General features: G+C 36.9%; 2 protein-coding genes across 2 annotated transcripts in view; one reads left to right on the top strand and one right to left on the bottom strand.

Annotated features, from left to right (window-relative positions):
- Positions 1-11,605, top strand: part of LOC117293375 (calcium uptake protein 3, mitochondrial-like) — a 64,382-nt gene extending 52,777 nt beyond the window's left edge. Inside the window, exons 11-13 of the mRNA XM_033775674.1 lie at positions 1,472-1,561; positions 5,145-5,212; positions 10,380-11,605. Of these exons, the coding sequence (XP_033631565.1) occupies positions 1,472-1,561; positions 5,145-5,212; positions 10,380-10,451 (230 nt within the window). The 3' untranslated portion in view covers positions 10,452-11,605. The remainder of the gene's footprint in view (positions 1-1,471; positions 1,562-5,144; positions 5,213-10,379) is intronic.
- A 5,197-nt stretch (positions 11,606-16,802) lies between these two features.
- LOC117293682 (COMM domain-containing protein 6-like) lies at positions 16,803-20,721 on the bottom strand. Its single transcript, XM_033776084.1, has 6 exons — positions 20,575-20,721; positions 19,572-19,696; positions 19,141-19,217; positions 18,420-18,531; positions 17,710-17,916; positions 16,803-17,174 (listed from the first exon to the last, which is right to left on the bottom strand). Exons 1-6 carry the CDS (start codon positions 20,606-20,608, stop codon positions 17,124-17,126), a joined length of 606 nt encoding a protein of 201 aa, XP_033631975.1. The 5' UTR covers positions 20,609-20,721; the 3' UTR covers positions 16,803-17,123.
- Between the last annotated feature and the right edge of the window lie 271 nt (positions 20,722-20,992).

The raw sequence follows: 20,992 nt of genomic DNA, 5'->3' as shown, positions 1-20,992 counted from the left end.
GAGGGAGTCATTTCCCACAATGTTCTATTCTATCAACAGCTCTCCAATTTAGTTACCAAGTCAGTTTTTAAGTTAATATTTGTTTTGAGTAATAACCAAACGTGTACCTTCCCTTTAACCAAAAGACAAAAGATGGTTGATGTTTCAGGGAGGGATATAAACTGTGATGGCCTTTGAATATGAGTTTTTACTTTCAGAGCTTATTGTATATCGGTTGGAGTTCCAGTCTTGAAACTTGTGTCTTTATAAAGCAAAACACTTAAAGCCATTATACACTTTCGGAAATGAGAAGAAGAAAAAAAGTTCACAGATTTACAAATAACTTACAGGGTTTAGAGAAGGTAATGGTAAAAGACTTCTCTTGAAATATTATTCCATGAAATGCTTTACTGTTTGAGAAAACATTAAAACCATTATCAATTCTCGACTTTAGTAAACACATGTCATGACACAGCGAAACGTGCGAAAACAAGGGTGGGTTTTCCCATTAATTTCTCCCGACTCCGATGACCGATTTAGCCTAAATTTTCACAGGTTTGTTATTTGATATATAAGTTGTGATACACGAAGTGTGGGCCTTGGACAATACTGTTTACCGAAAGTGTCCAATGGCTTTAACCTTTACTACTATGCCCTTCAGATGGGACATAAAACCCTGAGGTCCTGTGTGTTGTGTAATGCGTTTAAAGGAGAACCCACAAAACTTATCACTAAAAGAAGAGGTTCGCACCCAGGTTTTTTGGCAGTGGCTGCCCATCGTACTGCAGCACCTTAGCTGCTGCATAAATGGGTCTCATAATTCATAAACTTGAAAATCAATAAAAAATGTTTTTATTTGTTCAAGTGCCATGAGCACATTATTGGTGGATAGATTTGTGCTATTTTTAAAGACTCCAATAATTTAATAGAATTATAACTCTTTTTTTTTTTAAGCCAATGTTAAAAAGTTAAAAACCAAAACATCAGAAATTGTTGTGCACCTCGAGCTCTCTAGAATTTGCAATAACGAAATTACATTCAAAAACATGCAAAGAAGATAGCATTATATATAGCCAAATAATAGAAATTGCATTGCTCATGTACTTGAATCACTATGCTATAGATGGATCGCACAGGACGTCATTGACCACCATCTTTGAGGAAATGTGCATGCGTGAAAGGCTATCAGTGGCTGAGTTGTGCGCAGCGCTTATACGCATGCCTTTTTAATAATAATAATAATAATAATAATAATAAATCTTATAAAGCACTGTTATCTAGAGAAAAAAACTATTCACTGCGCTATAAGTGATTAAGGGAAAATAAATGGTAGGCTTGACTGTAGAGGCAAGTTTTGAGATTGTTTATCATCAAATAAGGCGGTCGATGACGCTTTGTACAATCCATCTATTATAAATTAAGCCTATTGAACTCCCCCCCGTGGCACACCACTTAACTTTACCGAGTTTGTTTTTGTGTCTTGTTTCTTCAGGAGAGTTTGGGCGAGCTGTGCAGATAGCAACGGGACACTTCTTAGATCCACATGTGGTCCACACAGTATTCCAGATATTTGACATGGACGGTGAGAATTGATTTGAACTTGTCGTTATTATTTTATTTATTTTGAATTATTCATTTGATGTCTAGTAGCGGATATCTGCCATTTTGGATTTTGATTTTTGGAATAACGCTCAATAAAGCCAAATGCGAAGAGAGTAGACAATGAGGAAACTTCACTTTGAGATGTATCAGGGATGAGATTGTTCAGACTTTTGTCTGAATTCAGACTTTTTATGTCGGCCTGTTGAAGAAAATCAGACAATGTTTTTTTCCACAAATAAAGAAATCCTGCTAATTTGTCTACTTCTCCAGTGTTTTGGATACTGTTTTCAAAAGACCCTTGGAATCTATAACCCCAGGGGTTACCAAAAGTTTCAGACTTTTTCGTTTGTAATGACTCTCACCCCTGATATATATATGGGAGGAAAACCCCAGAGAATTATTCCGGGGACCACCAATGCAGTCGGGTAGGGACAGAAAACCCAATCGACATAGTGCCCCTGGTTGGATTCGAACCAGGGTTCAACAGATGGAAGGCGAGGCAAGACGCCACTACACCAACCTGACCGTCTTTGATCATTTACAAGCGTTGAAAAGGAGCTTATTTTAGGGAAATGCAAATTTAAATTAGCCAGTAGTACCCCCTTAAAAAAAATAGTCACCTAATGTTCTGCCCCCCCCCCCTCGAAATTGTACCCTTGTTTCAGCCTGTACCATTAATCCATTCCCAAAAATTTGCCAAATAGTTTTTATTGCTTACCTCCATTATATTAGAACCTTTCACAACTTTGTATCTGATTACAAACAAAATATACCACTTCCCTATTTGTTTGGGAATTGATTTATTCATTTTTATTGATTCTGTGAAAATAGCCTCCGCTGGTAATTTTTTTAAACCACTGGGGAAATAGATCTATAGGTATAACATGTCACTGATTCCGTAAACTTTGTTGTTTTAGTATGCATACAAAAGGTGCAGATCAGTAAGTCTGAAACACGATGACACAGTTGTGGTCATATGTTTGATATTTTGCCTCATCAACTTTTTTTAATAGTTATTTTATCTGGATGAATTGAGACTTTTATCACGCCAAACACATCTTTCCATTTCCGATCAGGAAGGATTTCACATGAAAATTTCATCACAAAATTATTGAAGTATGAAGAAGAAGGAAATCAAAGTCTACCTTGTCTAAGAGCAAGGGTCCAGGAAACTAATGTTTCCTTTATAGATTGGACATAAAAACCACTGGTCCTGTCTGTTGTGTAATGTAGAAGAAGAAGGAAATCAATATGTATCCTGATAGATATTGGTATTCCCTCCCTTGCATTAAGAAGAACTGAAATACTTACAGACTTTGCCAAATCTATCACAATCTCAACACGACACCGAGATTTGTTCCCCCCTGAACGCCAAACACTCTCCCGCACTGGACTAAGAAACTCACACAACATTCACTTGCCCCTAATGAGAACTCAGAGATATAAAATGTCTAGTGTTCCAGCTTTAGTGAGACTGTATAATAATCGGTGATTTCATTAACAAGTATCTCTAACAGTTGGGTTAAGTTTTATCAAATGTTTATCAAATTTGTGGCTTCATCAACAAGTATCTCTAACAGTTGGGTTAGGTTTTATCAAATGTTTATCAAATTTGATCAAATTTTTTTTAATTTGTGCATTCATGCCTACAGTTTCTTCTCCTTGTTAAGTCAGAGTTTGTTGTCTTTTGTAATTTTTAATAATAATGAATTATCAGTTTTATCAAATGTTTATCAAATTTAATCGAATTTTTATCTTTTTTTGTGCATTCATGCCTGGAGCTTTCCTTCTCTTCTTTTAAGTCTGTGTTTTTTGTCATTGTTTGCAATAATGTATGTAAACACGCCAATTTAAGTCTTTTTAACTTCTGTCGTGTATTTTGTGCTATTTTTAATAAACCTTAATGAATTGAATTGAATTGAATTGGATGTATCTTGTCCTAGAGCAACTAGTTTTGTCCTTTGAAGGAGGTAAAACCCTTGGTCTGGTGTGTTTTGTATCGCACGTAAAAGAACCCAGAGGACTTATCAAAAAGAGATGGGGTTTTCCCTGGTGTTCCTGGTTTGATTGGCAGCATATTGCGCCACAATACAAAGTGCTATGTGAAATTCCTAAGGTCTCATAATTCAAAACGTAGCCCCACATACCTTGCAGGAAAATACTCTATGTTAAAGGATTTGGGTACTTTTTGTAGCACAAAACACAATGTCCACAGATTTACATTAAACGTTCGAAGATAATGATAGTAGAAAGCGTACCTTAAAATGTTAGTTGCTGAGGTGCTGTAGTTTTTGAGAAATGAGTACCACAATTCTTGAAAATACGTTTTTACATGCTAAAATAATTTTTGTCTCATGATCACTGAGACGAAAATTATTTTCATGACATTGTTTTACTCGTTTCTCAAAAACTACAGCACCTCAGCAACTAATATTTTCAGGGAAGCTTTCAGGGAAGTTGAGTGTAAATCTGTAGACATTGTGTTTTTTGTCCTACAAAAAGTACATAGACCCTTTAAGCAACACTGAGTGACTGATATGCATGCTATTTAAAGGCAGTGGACACTATTGGTAATTACTCAAAATAATTATTAGCATAAAACCTTACTTGGTAACGAGTAATGGGGAGAGGTTGATAGTGTAAAACATTGTGGGGAACGGCTCCCTCTGAAGTGACATAGTTTTCAAGAAAGAAGTAATTTTCCACAAATTTGATTTTGAGACCCATAAAGGAAGCACATAACTTTGTGTGACAAGTGGGATTTGTTTTTTCATAGTTATTTCGCAACTTCAATGACCAATTGAGCTGAAATTTTCACAGGTTTGTTATTTTATGCATGTGTTGAGACAAACCAAGTGAGAAGACTAGTCTTTGACATTTACCAATAGTGTCCAGTGTCTTTAAGAAGCCAGTATTATTATTAAAGCCTGTACATGTAGGACCTTGACACTGAAATAGTTTCACTCTTGCAGGTCAATCAATATCACACATTCTCCTAAATGTACAAGGAATTAAAGACAATGGACACTATTGGTAATTGTCAAAGACCAGTCTTCTCACTTGGTGTATCCCAACATATGCATAAAATAACAAACCTGTGAAAATTTGAGCTCAATTGGTCATCGAAGTTGCGAGATAATAATAATAAAAAAAAAACCTTGTCACACGAAGTTGTGTGCTTTCAGATGCTTGATTTCGAGACCACAAATTCTCAAAATCAAATTCAAGGAAAATTACTTCTCTCTCGTAAACTACGTCACTTCAGAGGGAGTAGTTTCTCACAACGTTTTATACTATCAACCTCTCCCCATTACTCATTACCAAGTAAGGTTTTATGCTGATAGTTATTTTGAGTAATTACCAATCGTTTCCACTGCCTTTAACTTGAATGTATTTGCTTCTGAGAAATCAAACTTGTGAAGAGCTGCAAGTGACTGCGGGTACACAGCAGATATTTCTTGAATGTCAGGGTCGAGGTTGACCAGATGGTTTACAATTAGGTCTTGAATATGTTCACCTGAGCATTCTGATCATTTCTGATGCAACTTCATTCTCGTTGACAGGCGATGGTAAACTGAGTCAGAACGAGTTCCTGGGAGTGATGAAAAACAGGATCCACCGTGGCTTCAGGGTAAGTAGTTTTTAAACACACTGATTGACTGAGCATTGGAAATACTTGTGCGTCGAAACATTCCATGTAGAAAGGAAATGTCGTCGACCGAGTAATAATAACAATGGACAGTCAACGTACTTGTAGCTGGCAGTTTTGATGGTCACGGTGCAAGAGCTTAGTTGACAGACTTCTGTTGTTTGGTTTCTTGCAGACCTACTTTACAGGGTGGTGTTGACAGCCATTTTCACCTATAAATGCACTCTCCTGTTTAATAACAATACAAATAATGGGACAGTCATTGCACTTGTATGGTCATGGTTTAAGAGCATTAATCTGTTGTCTCTATGATTGGAACCTCAAGCTGTTACGGTACTTATTAAAGGCACTGGACACGTTCAGTATCCTCACTTGGTGTATCCCAACATAATATGCATTTGGACTCAATTGGTCATCGAAGTTGCAAGAGAATAATGAAAGTAAAAAACCCTTGTGTGTTTTCATCCGCCTATAAAGTCTTTTATTATTTGAGCGAGAAATTTCCTCTTTCGCAAAAACTGTTTTACTTCAGCGTTTCTCACAATCCCTATTGCTCATTACTCTCCGTAACCTTTTTAGGTTGTTTTTACTTTCATAATTTTCTTGCAACTTAAGAACCAATTGAGTCCAAATATTCACAGGCTTGTTATTTTATGCATACATGTATGTTCAGTACAACGTGTTCAGTGCCTTAAACACTGTGTGGGAACTATCTATAAACCAATCCGACGAAACAAAATTGGTAGCGCCCTCTATTGAAATTGTTTAAAATTGCGGTGTCTTTTTGTGCACAATCTATACACTGAAGACACCGCAGCAAATGGCGCGCGGTGCTCAACACCTGCGCACCCGGTGTGCGCCCGGATTTGTCTATATCTTTCTGTGGAACTCCTTGACCAAGAAAAAGTGGTGTACTTTTTTAATTTTTCATTCGAAGTTGCATCACCCCCACTTTTGGCTAAAAGACCCCCTAGTGTAGGATAGTTATTCTCAAGGCAAACGTTGACAAATTATGATGTTTCAAGTTTAAACAACTATTACATTTGTGTATGCCACACACAATTCATGCAATTGTACATGGCTGTTGGTAACATGAGGTAATAATGTTAGGCCTTGGCGTCAACTCATGTGGGTCTCCTTTAAACCAAGGATTACTAATAGTTGATAGGAATTTTCAATCGGAGTCTCAAGTGAAAGTTAATAACATCCTTGACTAAATAGCAACAGCTTTCAATAAAAAATAAAATTCAAAGAGTACATCGCTGGCTCCAGTTGAATGAGCGGAAACAATGAAAAACATAAATGGTCATAACTCCTTTTGCAATGGCGTACTGACTTGAAACTTAAATCAAATAATGCTTCTAACATATAGATGCATATGAAACGATATAGCTCGAAGAGTGCATCGCTGGTTCCAGTTGAATGAGCTGAAACAATGAAAATCTTAAATGGTCATATCTCCTTATTGCAAGGATGTTCTCACTTGAAACTTAAATCAAATAATGCTTCTTACATGAATATACAATGAAAAGATGAAACTCAAAGAGTTTATCACTGGTTCCAGTTGAATGAGCTAAAACAATGAAAAACTTAAATGGTCATTACTTCATACTTGTCAATGTCTCCACCCCTTTGACCATCAGTTGATTAAATGATTGGTTTTTCATTGGTTCAATCTGGCGATCGGCAGCTCGCCATGGCAGCTTCGCTGTTCTAGTTAAAACAAAGTAAGGCGATGCATCTTAACAGAATATATTTTTAACTTCATGTTGACACCTCTTTTATGTTTACCTCCCATTGGCATCACATTCACAGACGGTAAGTACATAATGTGGACAAACAAATGACTTCTAAAAACACTTCTATATACACTCTCCATCATGAATATTTGGGTGAAGGGACGTTACAAACCCTTGCCCCCCCCCCCTACCCTCCAACAAGGGATCAAACAGATGAATGGTTTGATACATGCAAAGACCCCTTCCCTCCCCTAAAACAACAATTAATTATGTCCTAACCCCGTTTCCTCCCTGTTCGCCCCCTAACCCACCCTACTACCCCAATGATGTAGTCGTCTAGTTATGCGACTGATCCTCACTCACTCAACAGTCGACCCCAAGTTGTCACTTTGCAGTATGCTTGGATGCATTTTCGTGGTCATAACCAATAATTTGTGAACTTGCCATGGGTTAACCACTAGCCATTGACCAAAATAATTATTGGTTACGACTGCGAAAATGCATCCCAGGAGTCGGGCTGATCCTAGTTGAGGGAATCTTCCTAAATGCTCACTGACTGATGAGTTTCTCAGACAAAACTGAGAAGTCTGGAGTCGTTAAAGAAAGATGTATTCGTTAATGCTTTTAGATTTTAATGGATATTTCGGTCAATATATAAAAGAGTCAGTTTGTGCTTTTTAGTTGCATATGTTAGCAGCCGACCAGATCTTGGCAAAGTCAGTTGCAAGCTTACATGTAGTTGCATTTTATGTCCTATTAAAGTCTTGGTAGTGGTAGAATTAGTATAATGGGAAGGTAAAAACTTGTTTGGGCTTTCTCCTAAATGAAAGATGAAACTTTATCCATGCACGGTATTTGATAAATGTACATGTATCCCGAAATAACTTTGAGGCATTGGGTGACTAGTGAAAATCACTACCTGTGCTTCAATTAGTCGCAACTTTGACATTATTTGTGACTTTTCAAAACCAAAGATTGAGGATCTCAAGGTGGTAAAATTTATGGTGAAATTTAAGCATTCATTGCAATGGATGTTACTGCATTAAGTTACCTTTTTGATGCAACAATGTATCGGAACAGACAATGACAATAAGGCGTGGGTTACTAGTGAAATTCACTACTACACTTCAAGTTTATAATAGTAGTCGTGGCAGCATGGTTAACCAGGTAGTTGACACAGCGATCAATAGTCGCAACTTTGAGTCACCCAGGCCTTAATAAAAAATAACCTCTTGTCACTATTTTTCCTAAATATTCATCAGCGAAACTAAATTTTTAGAACCTTCAGACCTAGTCAGGATGTTTTACCTTCCCTTTATAATGTGCTCTAGGATAATTTTGTTTTATTTATCTTCTTGACTTGCACATAATTCTTCTTGATACACCTTATTATGTTAATTTTCCTGTTACAATTCTTCTCTTTTTTACTTTTCTTTCCAATTTCACAAGTTACCTTTAAATGCAATGGTTACCTTTGGTTTGTGGATCTGTGTGATTGTTATGATCCTACATTATATAAGTGTAATATACAATAAAGCTAACCTGTAAAAATTTAATTTCAAAAGGCTATAGTGTTTTTTATAGATATTGCTGAAAATCTGGAGCGGTTATGTCCACGCAGAAAGAATTCAATTCAATTCAATTCAATTCAAAAATGGTTTATTAAAACATGTCTCGCAGTTAAAAACTGAACGGCACATGTCAACATCATATGTTTAAAAAAATTACATCAAGTAGAAGTTAACAAAGAAAAGGATATTAAACAAGAAATTATTATTACATACATTGTCAAAAATACATTCGCATCCGTACTTGAAGTACACATCTGATAAACATTTCATGCAGAAATATTTTCTCAAAATGATACATTTATCAACAGCTGCAGTTCTGCTTACCAATTAAGTTTGTAATAGTCATGTACTTTTATAGTGAATTACCAAAGGTATACATTCACTTTAAAGGCAGTGGACACTATTGGTAATTGTCAAAGACTAGCCTTCACAGTTGATGTATCTCAACATATGCATAAAATAACAAACCTGTGAAAGTTTGAGCTCAATCGGTCATCGAAGTTGCGAGATAATAATTAAAGAAAAATAACCATTATCACACAAAGTTGTGTGCGTTCCGGTGGTTGATTTCAAGACCTCAAGTTCTAAATATGAGGTCTCGAAATAAAATTCGTGGAAAATTACTTCTTTCTCGAAAACTATGTCACTTCAGAGGGAGCTGTTTCTCACCATGTTTTATACTATCAACCGCTCCCCATTACTCGTCACCAAGAAAGGTCTTATGCCAATAATTATATTGAGTAATTACCAACAGTGTCCACTGCCTTTAATCTGCGCGCTAATTTCCCAGCATTAGCACAACAGATGGCTGTTTCCTCCTACTTAATTTAAAATGAACATTGAGATGATGAGGGGAAAAAAAAGAGGAAACTGATGACTCATTTTCAAATTAGATCAGTTTTGAAGAACCCTTTGGTGTACATGTACATAAATGAAATTAACAACCAATAGATTTTATCTTTGTGAAAAATAACTTCCGATTTCTGCTCAAGAATTATGTTTTTCTTACTTTTCTAAGTGTGATTTGTTTTATATAATGTTGTATTAAACTGACATTTTTTGTTTTGATTTTTTGCCATTTTCTAATCACAAATTGTTTGAAAAGATTTTGTAAAAAGGTAGGATCAATCTGACATTTAATGTATATTTGCTTTTGCGTTAACACCATGTGTTTGTCTACTTGCAAGGTGGATTTTGTGCTTTAGAGTGCTTTCTTGCTATACACTCTACCACAGAGTAGATTTTCAGTGTTCGGGAGACTTCTCTTTTTTTTTTTAGAACTGTCCTGCTTTTTAACTGCTACCTGGTGGAAGGTAGTAAATCGATAGTGAAATATTATTAACTTCACTACCGTGGAGTGAGTTCTTATTGGCATGGTTGGCTTGTGCGTAAAGCGCTCGCCTCTCGCCAAGGTGACCCCGGTTTGATTCCCGGCCGGGGCCACATGTGAGTTGAGTTGTGCGTTGATTCTCTGCTGTGTCACGAGGGTTTTCCAGACCATCCGGTTTTCCTCCCTCGGGGGAAAAAATCAAATACTTTCGAAATTGGCTGTGCTCCGTGGTCATTATGGCAGCTTCTCGATTACGTGTAGCCGCGTCCTTCGCAATTCAGCTCTTAGCTGCCCCAAAAAAAAAAAAAAAAATTAAATTATAAAAATATTATTAAATTATTAATTATTATTGGTCTCAACATTTCAACTAGCTTTCTCTAGTCATCGTCAGGAGACACACACACATGGTGTTACCGCATACCAAATATATATTGATACCTCACCATGCAATGCCTCAAATCCCATAATCTGACATTTATTTTTACTTTCTGCCATTTTTGTAATCCCAGGAACACCTCCAGAAGCCAGTAGGCTGGCAGGGATTCAAGGCATGTGTCAAACAAGAACTCAAGCAGAAATGAGCCAGTAGCGTTAAGCTTTCCCTGGTGTGGCGTCGTCGTCGTGAAATGTTCTGATGACAATAACTCCTTATCATGTTTGTTGTTCTCTCGGAGTCTCTGTATCCTATATCGTAAACCACAGATCCTTGTCATTTGATTGGTAGAACACGCATCACGTGTCATCCACTATTTTCCCATGTATTTTTATTCCGACACTCCATAATTTAATATTGGAGTCCAATATGGGTAACTTATGGACACTTTGCTGCATGGCCTCAAGAGAGGTGTTTTCCGCCCATTTGTTCAAGTGAGGCAAGGTCGGCATACAAAGTCGCTGTATTTATGGAATCATCCATATTTTTGTGTTGGCTTGGTGAACGAGTTTCCAGATCTATATTGTGTTTATTGTGAGTAAATTTCAGATGACAAGGATAACATTTTCAAATGACAAGGATGTGTGAGGTATACAAAACAAATAATGAATGCATTGTTTGTGCATTGTCACAGAATAAAATCACTCTGTGATACCTGTTTTTTTCCATTCCAATCAGTTTCATCTCGTGAAATGGAATAGTCCAGATTTCACGTTATATTTTGCAATATTGCAAATATGCATCCAATATGTGTATATTGTACCGGGTTTTTCTCCATTTATACTAGCCTTTTGTCAAGGCCGTCGTGGCTTAGACAGCTCCCTATAGCCATGATCCCAGGTGACTGGAAGAGTGGCAAAGGACCTATTTGCGGTTATTTATGAATTATGACTTGTGCATTATTCATAACTTGTATGCAAAGTGCGGCAAGATTATCCAATTAAAAAATGGACTTTCCCAAAACTGTTTTATAAACCGATCCAAGTTTAGATTTTTTTTTTACCAGGCAGTGTGCATAACTGTTTAAAGTATGCTGACGCACACCGATTTGGAAGCAAAAGTCAAGATTTATAAAGAAAAAGATAAGAAACCGTAATTGAGTTGTAAAAGGCCCTCGTGCTGGGCCACTCGAGGTGTGGTCTCTCCTTCCAGTCACTTGGGATAGCAGCTCTATGAAGCTGCCTAAGCCACGAAAGCCTTGGCAAAAGGCTACATTTATACAAGAATGATTCCAGGGCCCAATTTCATAGCCCTGCTTAACGGTAAGCAAATTTGCGTGCTTACTGTAGCAGAAAAATTGGGCGGCCATATTGCGTGTTTACCGTTGATTTGCATTGTGACGTCATTTATTTTCGTGCGGTAAACACCGGAAGGTTAGCATGCCTTTTTGTGTGCTTATGATAAGCAGCGCTATGAAATAGAAATTGCACAGTAAGCACAAAATCGGCCGCTAAGCAGCGCTATGAAATTGGGCCCAGTTCTATTTGTCAAGTCTTGGTTGGCTACTTAAATCATTATGGTTGATTCCAAGATGGCCGCACCACGTGAAACATAGCGTTATGGAATTCATTTGAGTTGTAGATAAATAGAGACAGACTTTAGTTAACAGAGGCCTTCCCCATGGCTGAATGAACCTTTGCTGATGGCAGTGAAACTTGATAGAAGAAAACAAGTGGGAGGATGATATCAAGTGTTCAAGAAATGCAATCAATTCTGATCCTTTTTCATTAGCTAAAACCTGAAGGTAGGCTCAATATGTAATCTGCGTTATTAAAAAGTACGTTTCCAAGTAGCTTTAATTAGATAGCATCTGCCATAGGTGCACACCAACTGTCACGATATACAATGTAAGCTTTAGATTTTATGATAATTCAGTGCCCAATTTCTTGGCTCTGCTTACCGCCAAATTCTGCGCTTACGGTCACCATTCTCCACTAACTTGTGAAATACGCTTGATGTACATGTAAGCGCAGAATTTCTTGCATCCATAAGCACAGATTCTTCACTCTGCTTATTGCCAAACTCTGCGCTTTCAATCACCATTCCCGGCTAACCTGTGAAATATGTATGACATAAGCGCAGAATTCCGTGCTTCCATAAGCAAGGATTCTTCGCTCACAGTAAGCAGAGCCATGAAATTTGACCCAGGTGTTAATAAAGGCTCATCACACCAACTAGACATGCATTGTATTAAAATCCCGCTGCAATCATGTCCGAGTTAATCAGGCGTGTCTTGCGTTCTTAGCTTGGGGATGACGTTTATAATTGAAAGACACCATTTTCTGAGAAACTTGACACAGGCATAAAGGATGCACTCTACAACTGTATAAGGTTGTGGGAATTGTTTGAGTTGTGGCTTCTGAAGATTGGGCCCAATTTCCTAGAGCTGCTTAAAGGCAGGGTTTACTTTTGACAACTGTCAATAATCAGAATTCTCATTTGGTGTATCCCAACATATGTGCATAACATAACAAACTTATGTGAACATTTGGACTCAATTGGTCATCAAAGTTGCAGAAAAGTAATGAAAGGAAAAAACACCTGTTGCATAGAATTGTTTGCTTTTCAAAGCCTGAGAGTAGCCTATCTCAGATTGAACTGTTTTTATGGAAAATTATATTACTTCAAAGGGTGTTGTTTCTAACGATGTTTTAGATAATTGACAGCTCTTCAGTGCTCTTTACCAAAAGTACACTCTGTCCTTAAGCAGAACATATAGCTAAACATAGTTCTGCTAAGCAAAAATGAGCAAGATACCAGTCACAGATGGTTCATGAGAAATTGCTTTTGGGCCTGTAACCCCCATGCTGGTAAGCATAATTTTGTTTTGCTCAGCTACTCCATTTTGTAAGTGCTTAAAATAAGCAGCTCTATGAAATTGGGCCTTGTGTGTTTTCACCAGTGAAGTTTCAAACTACTTAATAGGCCTAACATTAATGGGTAACATAGTCAAAAATTTTACAACTAAGCTTAAGCCTTGACAACTAAAAGTAAAAGTTTAAAGTAAATGATTTGATGCTTAACCAATTAATACATTCATGAGCAATCATACAAAAATTATGATTTGTGTCGTGTTAAGAACACTCAATTCATAAAATTTCTGTGTAAAAACTTCTGTTAATTTGATATCCTTAAATTACAAATTAATTACTTAAGATTCAATCTTTATTCAGAAAGCCACTTTTGGAATTTAGCATGTAAAAAACTTTACTCACCATTTGGTGTATGGAAAAGATGCTAGTTGAATTTATCAATTTGTGTATAAACATTCTTTCTCAAAATTTGTTAGTATTATACAAACATAACACGGTGTGAGGGTGCACAGTCGATTTATAAGCTCCCGGAAGTATTGGAAGATGACTTGCTCCCGAAGCATAGCCAAGGAAACTAGTTTGTCAACTTCCAATATCAATAAGAGCTTGTATTGACTGTCCATCCGATATAAACCATGTTATGTTTATTTAACTGTACTCATACTTTGTTAGTTTGGCATCATTGAGCACATAAAAATTTGGAATGCTTCGTTAAACTGCAGACATAGTAGACCATTACATATTTTCTTATTGGACTGTTGCCCATGTGATAGTCTACTGCGCATGCTTATTTACTGTGTGTGACGGTTGCCCGTGCCCACTACATATGTGTATTAACGTATGTGTGAATGCTTGGTAAACAACAGAGATAGGCCCAAAAGGCATGTGATGGTGAATGGACCAATGACAATTCGGCTCTCGATCATGAATATGTATGAGGTGATGTAGAAACAAACTTTATATCAATTGTTTTTTTACCCTTGCTACTGTATGTGTATGGAACACTTTAAACTCAGTCCTTTCCCTGGAGTCCTGTGAAAAATCCACAGGCAAATCACTTGGGTGGGATTCAAACCAACGACCTTTGCATTTCTAGAGCAGACATCTTACGACTAGACCACAGAGCTAGCCCAGTGGTCAGAGGCAGTCTGAATCCTTTATTTATACTGTTTGGTTTTGAAGGGTAAAAAACAAATAACATTCTTGATCCTGGATGCAAAATGGGCATCTATAAATAAATAAAATTATTCTATTTCAAGTTTCAATTGAGTTACTCAAAAAGTGATTGTGAAGATATTTTTTTCATAGAAAGGTTGTTAGTAAACTGCCAGAAAAGATTTTGTGATGAAAACAGGTTGCTCGTCCTGGACTAAAATGTAGAAGCACAAGCCTGAAGGAACAGGTAACAAACAAAAACCTTTTCTGCATTTGTTCAAAATCATTTTGTGTTGGACATTTTGTTCCGTTTTGTTGTCTATTTCACCTCATTAATTATTTATTTTTTGTAAACAGCATTTTGTAGTTTTGTTTTGTTGCCAGGATGTTGATTTTGTTGATATTGTTAATTTAAAAAATGTTATTTACAAAATAAAATCATAGTTGAATTAATTTGTTTTGTGTTTGTTATTACAATAGCAGTCACCCACTCACCCGAACCCCCCCCCCTCCCACGAACCCCTAAAGACACTGTTGCAATTTACAAATATATCACTTTTATTTTCCTTTTTTTCTATTTATTGTTGCATATTTACATTTCTTATTTATTTACAAGCACATTAACCAACGATCAGTAAATTACAAAATCATTTCCATTCGGATCATCTTGTTTAACAAAAAGAAATTGCACAACCTGTGAACATGTGACAAGAAAGCAATGTAAATTTTTAGAAAACAAAGCAATTGCATGTTTTTTGTTTTGTTACACAAACATTTGTTTTTACTTCACTTGTTTTGGCAAGATAAATAATATCAGATCGTACCTAACTTTGCTGAAGATGGTGGCACTTCAAGAAGAGATTAAGCACAACTGATTAGCCCATCAAACAAGGAAGGTAGTAGTAGCAGCACATAAAGACACTGGACACTTGGTAATTGTAAAAGACCAGCCGTCCATTTCACAAAACTCTTCCTTACTTAAGACTAATCTTAGGACTTAGGACGAGTCCCAACCCTGCATTGTAGCATGCAGACCTTAAGATTAATCCTAAGTTAGGACGAGTTACTCGTCCTGATAAGACGAGTCCTAACTCTTTGTGAAATTGATGGCTGTATTCTCACTTGGTGTATCTCAACATACCCATAAAATAACAAACCTGTGAAAATTTGGACTCAATTGGTCATCGAAGTTACAAGAGAATAATGACAGAAAAACACCCTTGTTCTGTTGCACAAGTTTGTATGCTTTTAGATGCACAATAAAAGGCCTTAAGTCTTTTCATATTTGAGTGAGAAAATACCTCTATCTCAAAAAGCATGTTACTTCAGAGGGAGCCATTTCTCAAAATGTTTTATACTATCAACAGCTCTCCATTGCTTGTTACTAAGTAATTTATTATGCTGACAGTTATTTTGAGTAAAAAGTGTCCAGTGCTTTTATAGCTAAATGTACAAAAACTGCATAAGCTTCTGTAGCAACAACTTCAACAGATGCAAGGATGTTGTTTCTGCAAGAGCTTTAAAGACACTGGACACTATTGGTAATTGTCAAAGACTAGTCTCCACAGTTGTATCTCGGCACATGCATAAAATAACAAACCTGTGGAAATTTGAGCTCAATGGGAGACTTTCTGGGACGATAGAGGGCAGCAGACTTACCGGGTAAATCCATTGTTCTCAGAATTATGCGCATGTTCAGAACTACGTAAACAATGGAAATTTACCCGGTATGTCTGCCGCCACCTAGCGTTGGAAAGTCTCCTATTGGTCGTCAAAGTTGCGAGATATTATTGAAGAAAAAAAAACACCCTCGTTACACCATGGTCACACAAAGTTGTATGCTTGATTCTGATACCAAAATCTAAATCTGAGGTATCGAAAATTGCTTCTTTCACAAAACTATGTCACTTCAGAGGGAGCCGTTTTATACTATCAACCTCTCCCCATTACTCGTTACCAAGTAAGGGGTTATGCTAATAGTTATTTTGAGTAATTACCAATAGTGTCCACTGCCTTTAAGCAGTTTTTTTTATGTAAGTAGTTGAACTATCAAGAAAACTGTTTCAGGATACCAAATCAGTTGAGTATTAACACATTTGTCATCTTGATAATCAAAGATAAACAAAAATATTTATGATTTATTAGTACCTGAAATGTATAAAAGCGCAAACAATCCTGACTCCAAATGTATTCAAATTTTTTGAATAGATTACTGTATAAAAAAAATGATATTAAAATGTACGTGCGGTGTTTGTATGCAATATACCTTATGCAAATTACGCCATTTCATTAGGCCCAGTATCATAACTGAGGATGAAAGGTTTTGAACATAAAATGTTCGCTCAGCATTAAAACACAGTTGATCACCCACAAATTAAAGGTGGTGTGCAGTGATTTCACTTTATGCTAGTCACTTTGGTAACTATGGGTGCGTTCGTTTAGCTTCCCCAGGTCGACCCCGGTGTGTGGCGTTTTTTTCTCTCAGGACGAACGTGTGCAGATAATAACCCACGTTCGTCCTAGAAAAAAAATCCGCCACACACCAGGGTCGACCTAGGGAAGCTAAACGAACTCACCCATTGTGTGCTAGATTTGTTTGACAAAATGAAAGAGTGAAAATGAAATCATGACGTCCCGACCCTGGCATCCAAACATGTACCCGGCCAAAGAATATTCAGAAGGTGAAACCAACAGCTTTTATCAAGTAAGATTAAAGTGTAAAACTGCAGTGGAGCTATACTGAGAGCTGAAGCAGTTCATTCACTGTCATTTCCAGGTCCCTTTAGATGTGAATAGGTTTCATCAAACTGCCTGATTGTGTAGTGGACATTTTTTCTTCTTCTTTAGTTGCGTTATACAGTCTCCAACATTGCTGCCATCTCCCTCATTTGTTTAGAAAAAGCCTTCGGGGGGGAAAAAGGCATAGAATATTTATTTTATAAGTCTCTCTCTCTTTGAAAGTTTGCACGGTGGAAGGACAATAAACGTAAACATCACCTTTTAGTGACATCATGTGGATAGATCTCTTTAGAGTGATTGGTGGTTCTATGGAGAACCGATGGACTCAACATTTCAAACAGTATATTCTGTATGTCTGAAGAGTATACTGTCAGAACTACCAATAACTCAAAAGTTATCCAACTTGTGGCACTACAAGTTTCTTATATTGAAGCTTCTCTTACTTTTTGATAATTGATTTGTAATCTGGCTTACTGTACTATGTGGGCTCATTCAGAAAGATAACATATTAAGTTGTGCACTTCAGAACGTCCATGTATGAACAGTTTGTGATCATTCTTTTGTTATCTCAGTGTGCAAAAACCACCAACATTTTTTAATGTTCTAAAACTACAAGTTCACATGCATTTTTTTGCTGATGATTCCTAGATTCAACAATTAATGCGTTTTAAAAATAGTTCACCACTGTTGAGTCTTTACCTTGAACTCAGCTACGGTCATCTCAAACGACCTCGTCGTGACCTTACCGGAAGGGTCAGCGACCTTAATTGCCATGACAACAAAGGTGGAATTGAGGCTTCTGCAGCTATCCGATGTCATAGCTACACCTAGTTTCCACTGCATGTCCACAAGTTGACCAACACTGAGGAGATTATTGGCAAGCTCAAGGGAAGAGAAGGACTGGCCCTGGAGTAGAAAAAAAGGATACTACACCTCAGGTACAAAACAAAATGTATTTTACACTATGTTTATCTTTTAAAGACACAGGACACGTTTGGTAATTGTGAACGACCAGTATTTTCACTTGGTGTGTCCCAACATATGCACAAAATAACAAACCTTTGAAAATTTGGGCTTAATTGGTCATCGAAGTTGCAAGAGAATAATAACAGAACAAACGCCCTTGTTGCACAACTTTGTGTGCTTTTAGATGCATATTAATAAAAAACTTCAGGCCTGAAGTCTTTATCAAAAACTACCTTACTTCAGAGGGAGCCGTTTCTCACCATGTTTTATACCATCAACAGCGCTTCATTAATCGTTATCAAGTAAATTGTCATGCTAACAATTCTTTTGAATAATTACCAATAGTCACCTATCCATTTTAACTGGAATTTTAACAGTTCTTGCACCATTTCTAAGTGCTAATGCACTGGCCTACCAATGGCCACCCCCCAACGTTTACCAACCTGATCTGCCCACAAATGTTTAATGACACTCAAGCTCCCATCAGACCACGCTAGGCTGTGTTTTAGTTCCTTCACTAAGTCTTCTGCAACAACCTTTGATCTTGCTGCTGATCTGCAAACAAAACAACAATGGCAACTGTTGACAAGTTGAAAATTAATAATTTGAATACGGTCGAAGAAAGATTCTTTGATATTCTCTGATTCAGAATTCTCACCTAAACCAAATTTTGAGACCTCAGATTTACAATTTGAGGTCTCGCAATCAAGCATCTGAAAGCACACAACTTCGCATGACAAGGGTGTTTTTTCTTTCATTATTATCTCGCAACTTCGATGACCGATTGAGCTCAAATTTTTCACAGGTTTGTTATTTTATGCAAAATTGAGATACACCAAGTGAGAAGACTGGTCTTAGACAATTACCAATAGTGTCCAATGTCTTTCATCGGTTAAACCAATGTTTTTATGAGAGGGATTGGCTGTTGCCAGCTTGGCGTTAATCAGATGCCTAATAACAGGTTTCAGGCCTGAAGTCCTTTTACATTTGAGTGAGAAATTACTGCTCAAAAACTACGTTACATCAGAGGGAGCCTTTTCTCACAATGTTTTATAATATCAACAGCTCTCCATTGCTCGTTACCAAGTAAGGTTTTTTTATGCTAAAGTTTATTTTGAGTAGATTAATTACCAATAGTGTTGAGTGCCTTTAAACGTCTGTTACCTGAATAAGAATGTGAGTGCATTGATGACTGCTTGTACACTTTCCTCGCTACTTTCAACATCGGCTTCATGAAGTCTCTAAATCAAAGAGGAAAAACAGTTGGCTACAAAATCATATCATCCCCCCCCCCCCCACAACAACATTGCAATTTACATGTTCAAAGGAAAGGTCTAGTGCACATCCCACCCTTACACAATAACCCCTGGGAAAAGGGGAAGTTTCAAGCATAAACTCCAGTACCTTAATCGTCTCTCTTTGACAGAAACATTCCTCTAGAAGATTCATACAGTTGCGATAATGTTACCCACCTCCCGACAGCGAATCCTAGAGGAGTGTTCTGGCGTTACCTTATCGCAACTAACCGGTACTGTCTGATGGAAACTGCAAATTGTTAATCGTACGTGTATATGTTCGTCCTATTCTCTACTTACATCAAGGACCTGAGATGCTTTGACCAGACCCTTAGTATACTGGAGGAAAGATATGACTTCCTGACACAGCTCTGCAAATATATCCTGAGGAAAGGTGTTCAGATGCTCTACTGCACTGGTAAATCCTACTCGGAAATATACACACAAAAGAATAGGGCCGGATTTAATCAAACTTGTACGCACAAGAACTTGCTAAGCACAGAAAAGGGATAACTTTCCGTATGGCGCCACCACTTTTTCACTAATTTTTACACAAGGGGATATATCAATCAGGTAAATTAGATACTATAATATTTTATTTCGAATGAAAAAGTGGTGGCGCCATACAGAAACTTTTCCCAGAAAAGAATTGCTATACAGGATTACCAGATAAGTTTAACCTCCAGTCCTAGTTAAATATTTGGTTGGCTTTTTGATCCTATTCATTTAATTTAAATTAACAACTCGCAAATGAGCATGAACATGTTAAAATAGTGTCAAAGTCTCTCGACATCTGGGAAATATATGTACTGTGAAGGGCCAGTCACATAACTGCAGCGATAACAAATGCTAACGATCACAAGAGTCCTATTTTTAATTGAGAACGGAAACAAAAATGCACGCCCCTGATCAGTTGAATAAGGAAAGGTCTAAATAAAAATAGGACTCTTTTACGGGTATGGTAAAACTTTTCTCTTGCCTTAGTAATATACTTATATTATTATTATTAATAAGGCAATAGTGTAAACAACGTTAACAAATAATTTTAAAGTGTTTTAGTAAGAGTTTTTTATGACACAAGTATAAAATAACTGAACTACAACAACATCTGACATTAGTGAGTGGCAAAGACTGAATGAACTAATCACGGACTTAGTCAGTTTGTACACTAACACACTGAGTGTGTAAATCATAAATGTAGTGACAGTAGTGTGTACAAACGAATGGAGTCCAAAATGAATCAATCATTGATGCTGTATTAGTGTTTGCACGATCACGGTTTATTTCCGGATTCCCTACCTACCTTCAGGAACTGTCTGTAAAACAGCCATTCCCATGTTTTACACCAACTAGCAAATCTTTTGCAAGATGAACACGAACACTGTATTTTTATGGCAATTGTGGGAGGGTGGTCCTTGTTTGTTGATGTGTTGTAGCAAGTAAGTAGAATAGACGGAACAGCCAGCCAGGAAGTGAACATTTTCCAAAAGCCGACTATTGAGGGCGCACTTGTTTTATTTTCTGCCTGCTTTTATTTTTTAATTTAAACTTTTCAGGGCTTTAAGACTGAAAGCAATGTACATATTTATAAGGCTCTGATAGATTTAAGTGTGGTGATTACAGTGTATAAAGTAAACAATTCATTGCCTCGTTTTTGACGTTTTATGACACTTTTCTTACATTGTTATGACTGACAACATTGATATACAATTTTCACTTTT

The sequence above is a fragment of the Asterias rubens genome, chromosome 8, assembly GCF_902459465.1.
Source record: "Asterias rubens chromosome 8, eAstRub1.3, whole genome shotgun sequence".
Lineage (NCBI taxonomy): Eukaryota > Metazoa > Echinodermata > Asteroidea > Forcipulatida > Asteriidae > Asterias > Asterias rubens.
The sequence above is the reverse complement of the archived record's forward strand: the minus strand, read 5'-3'. Positions and strand labels throughout refer to the sequence as shown.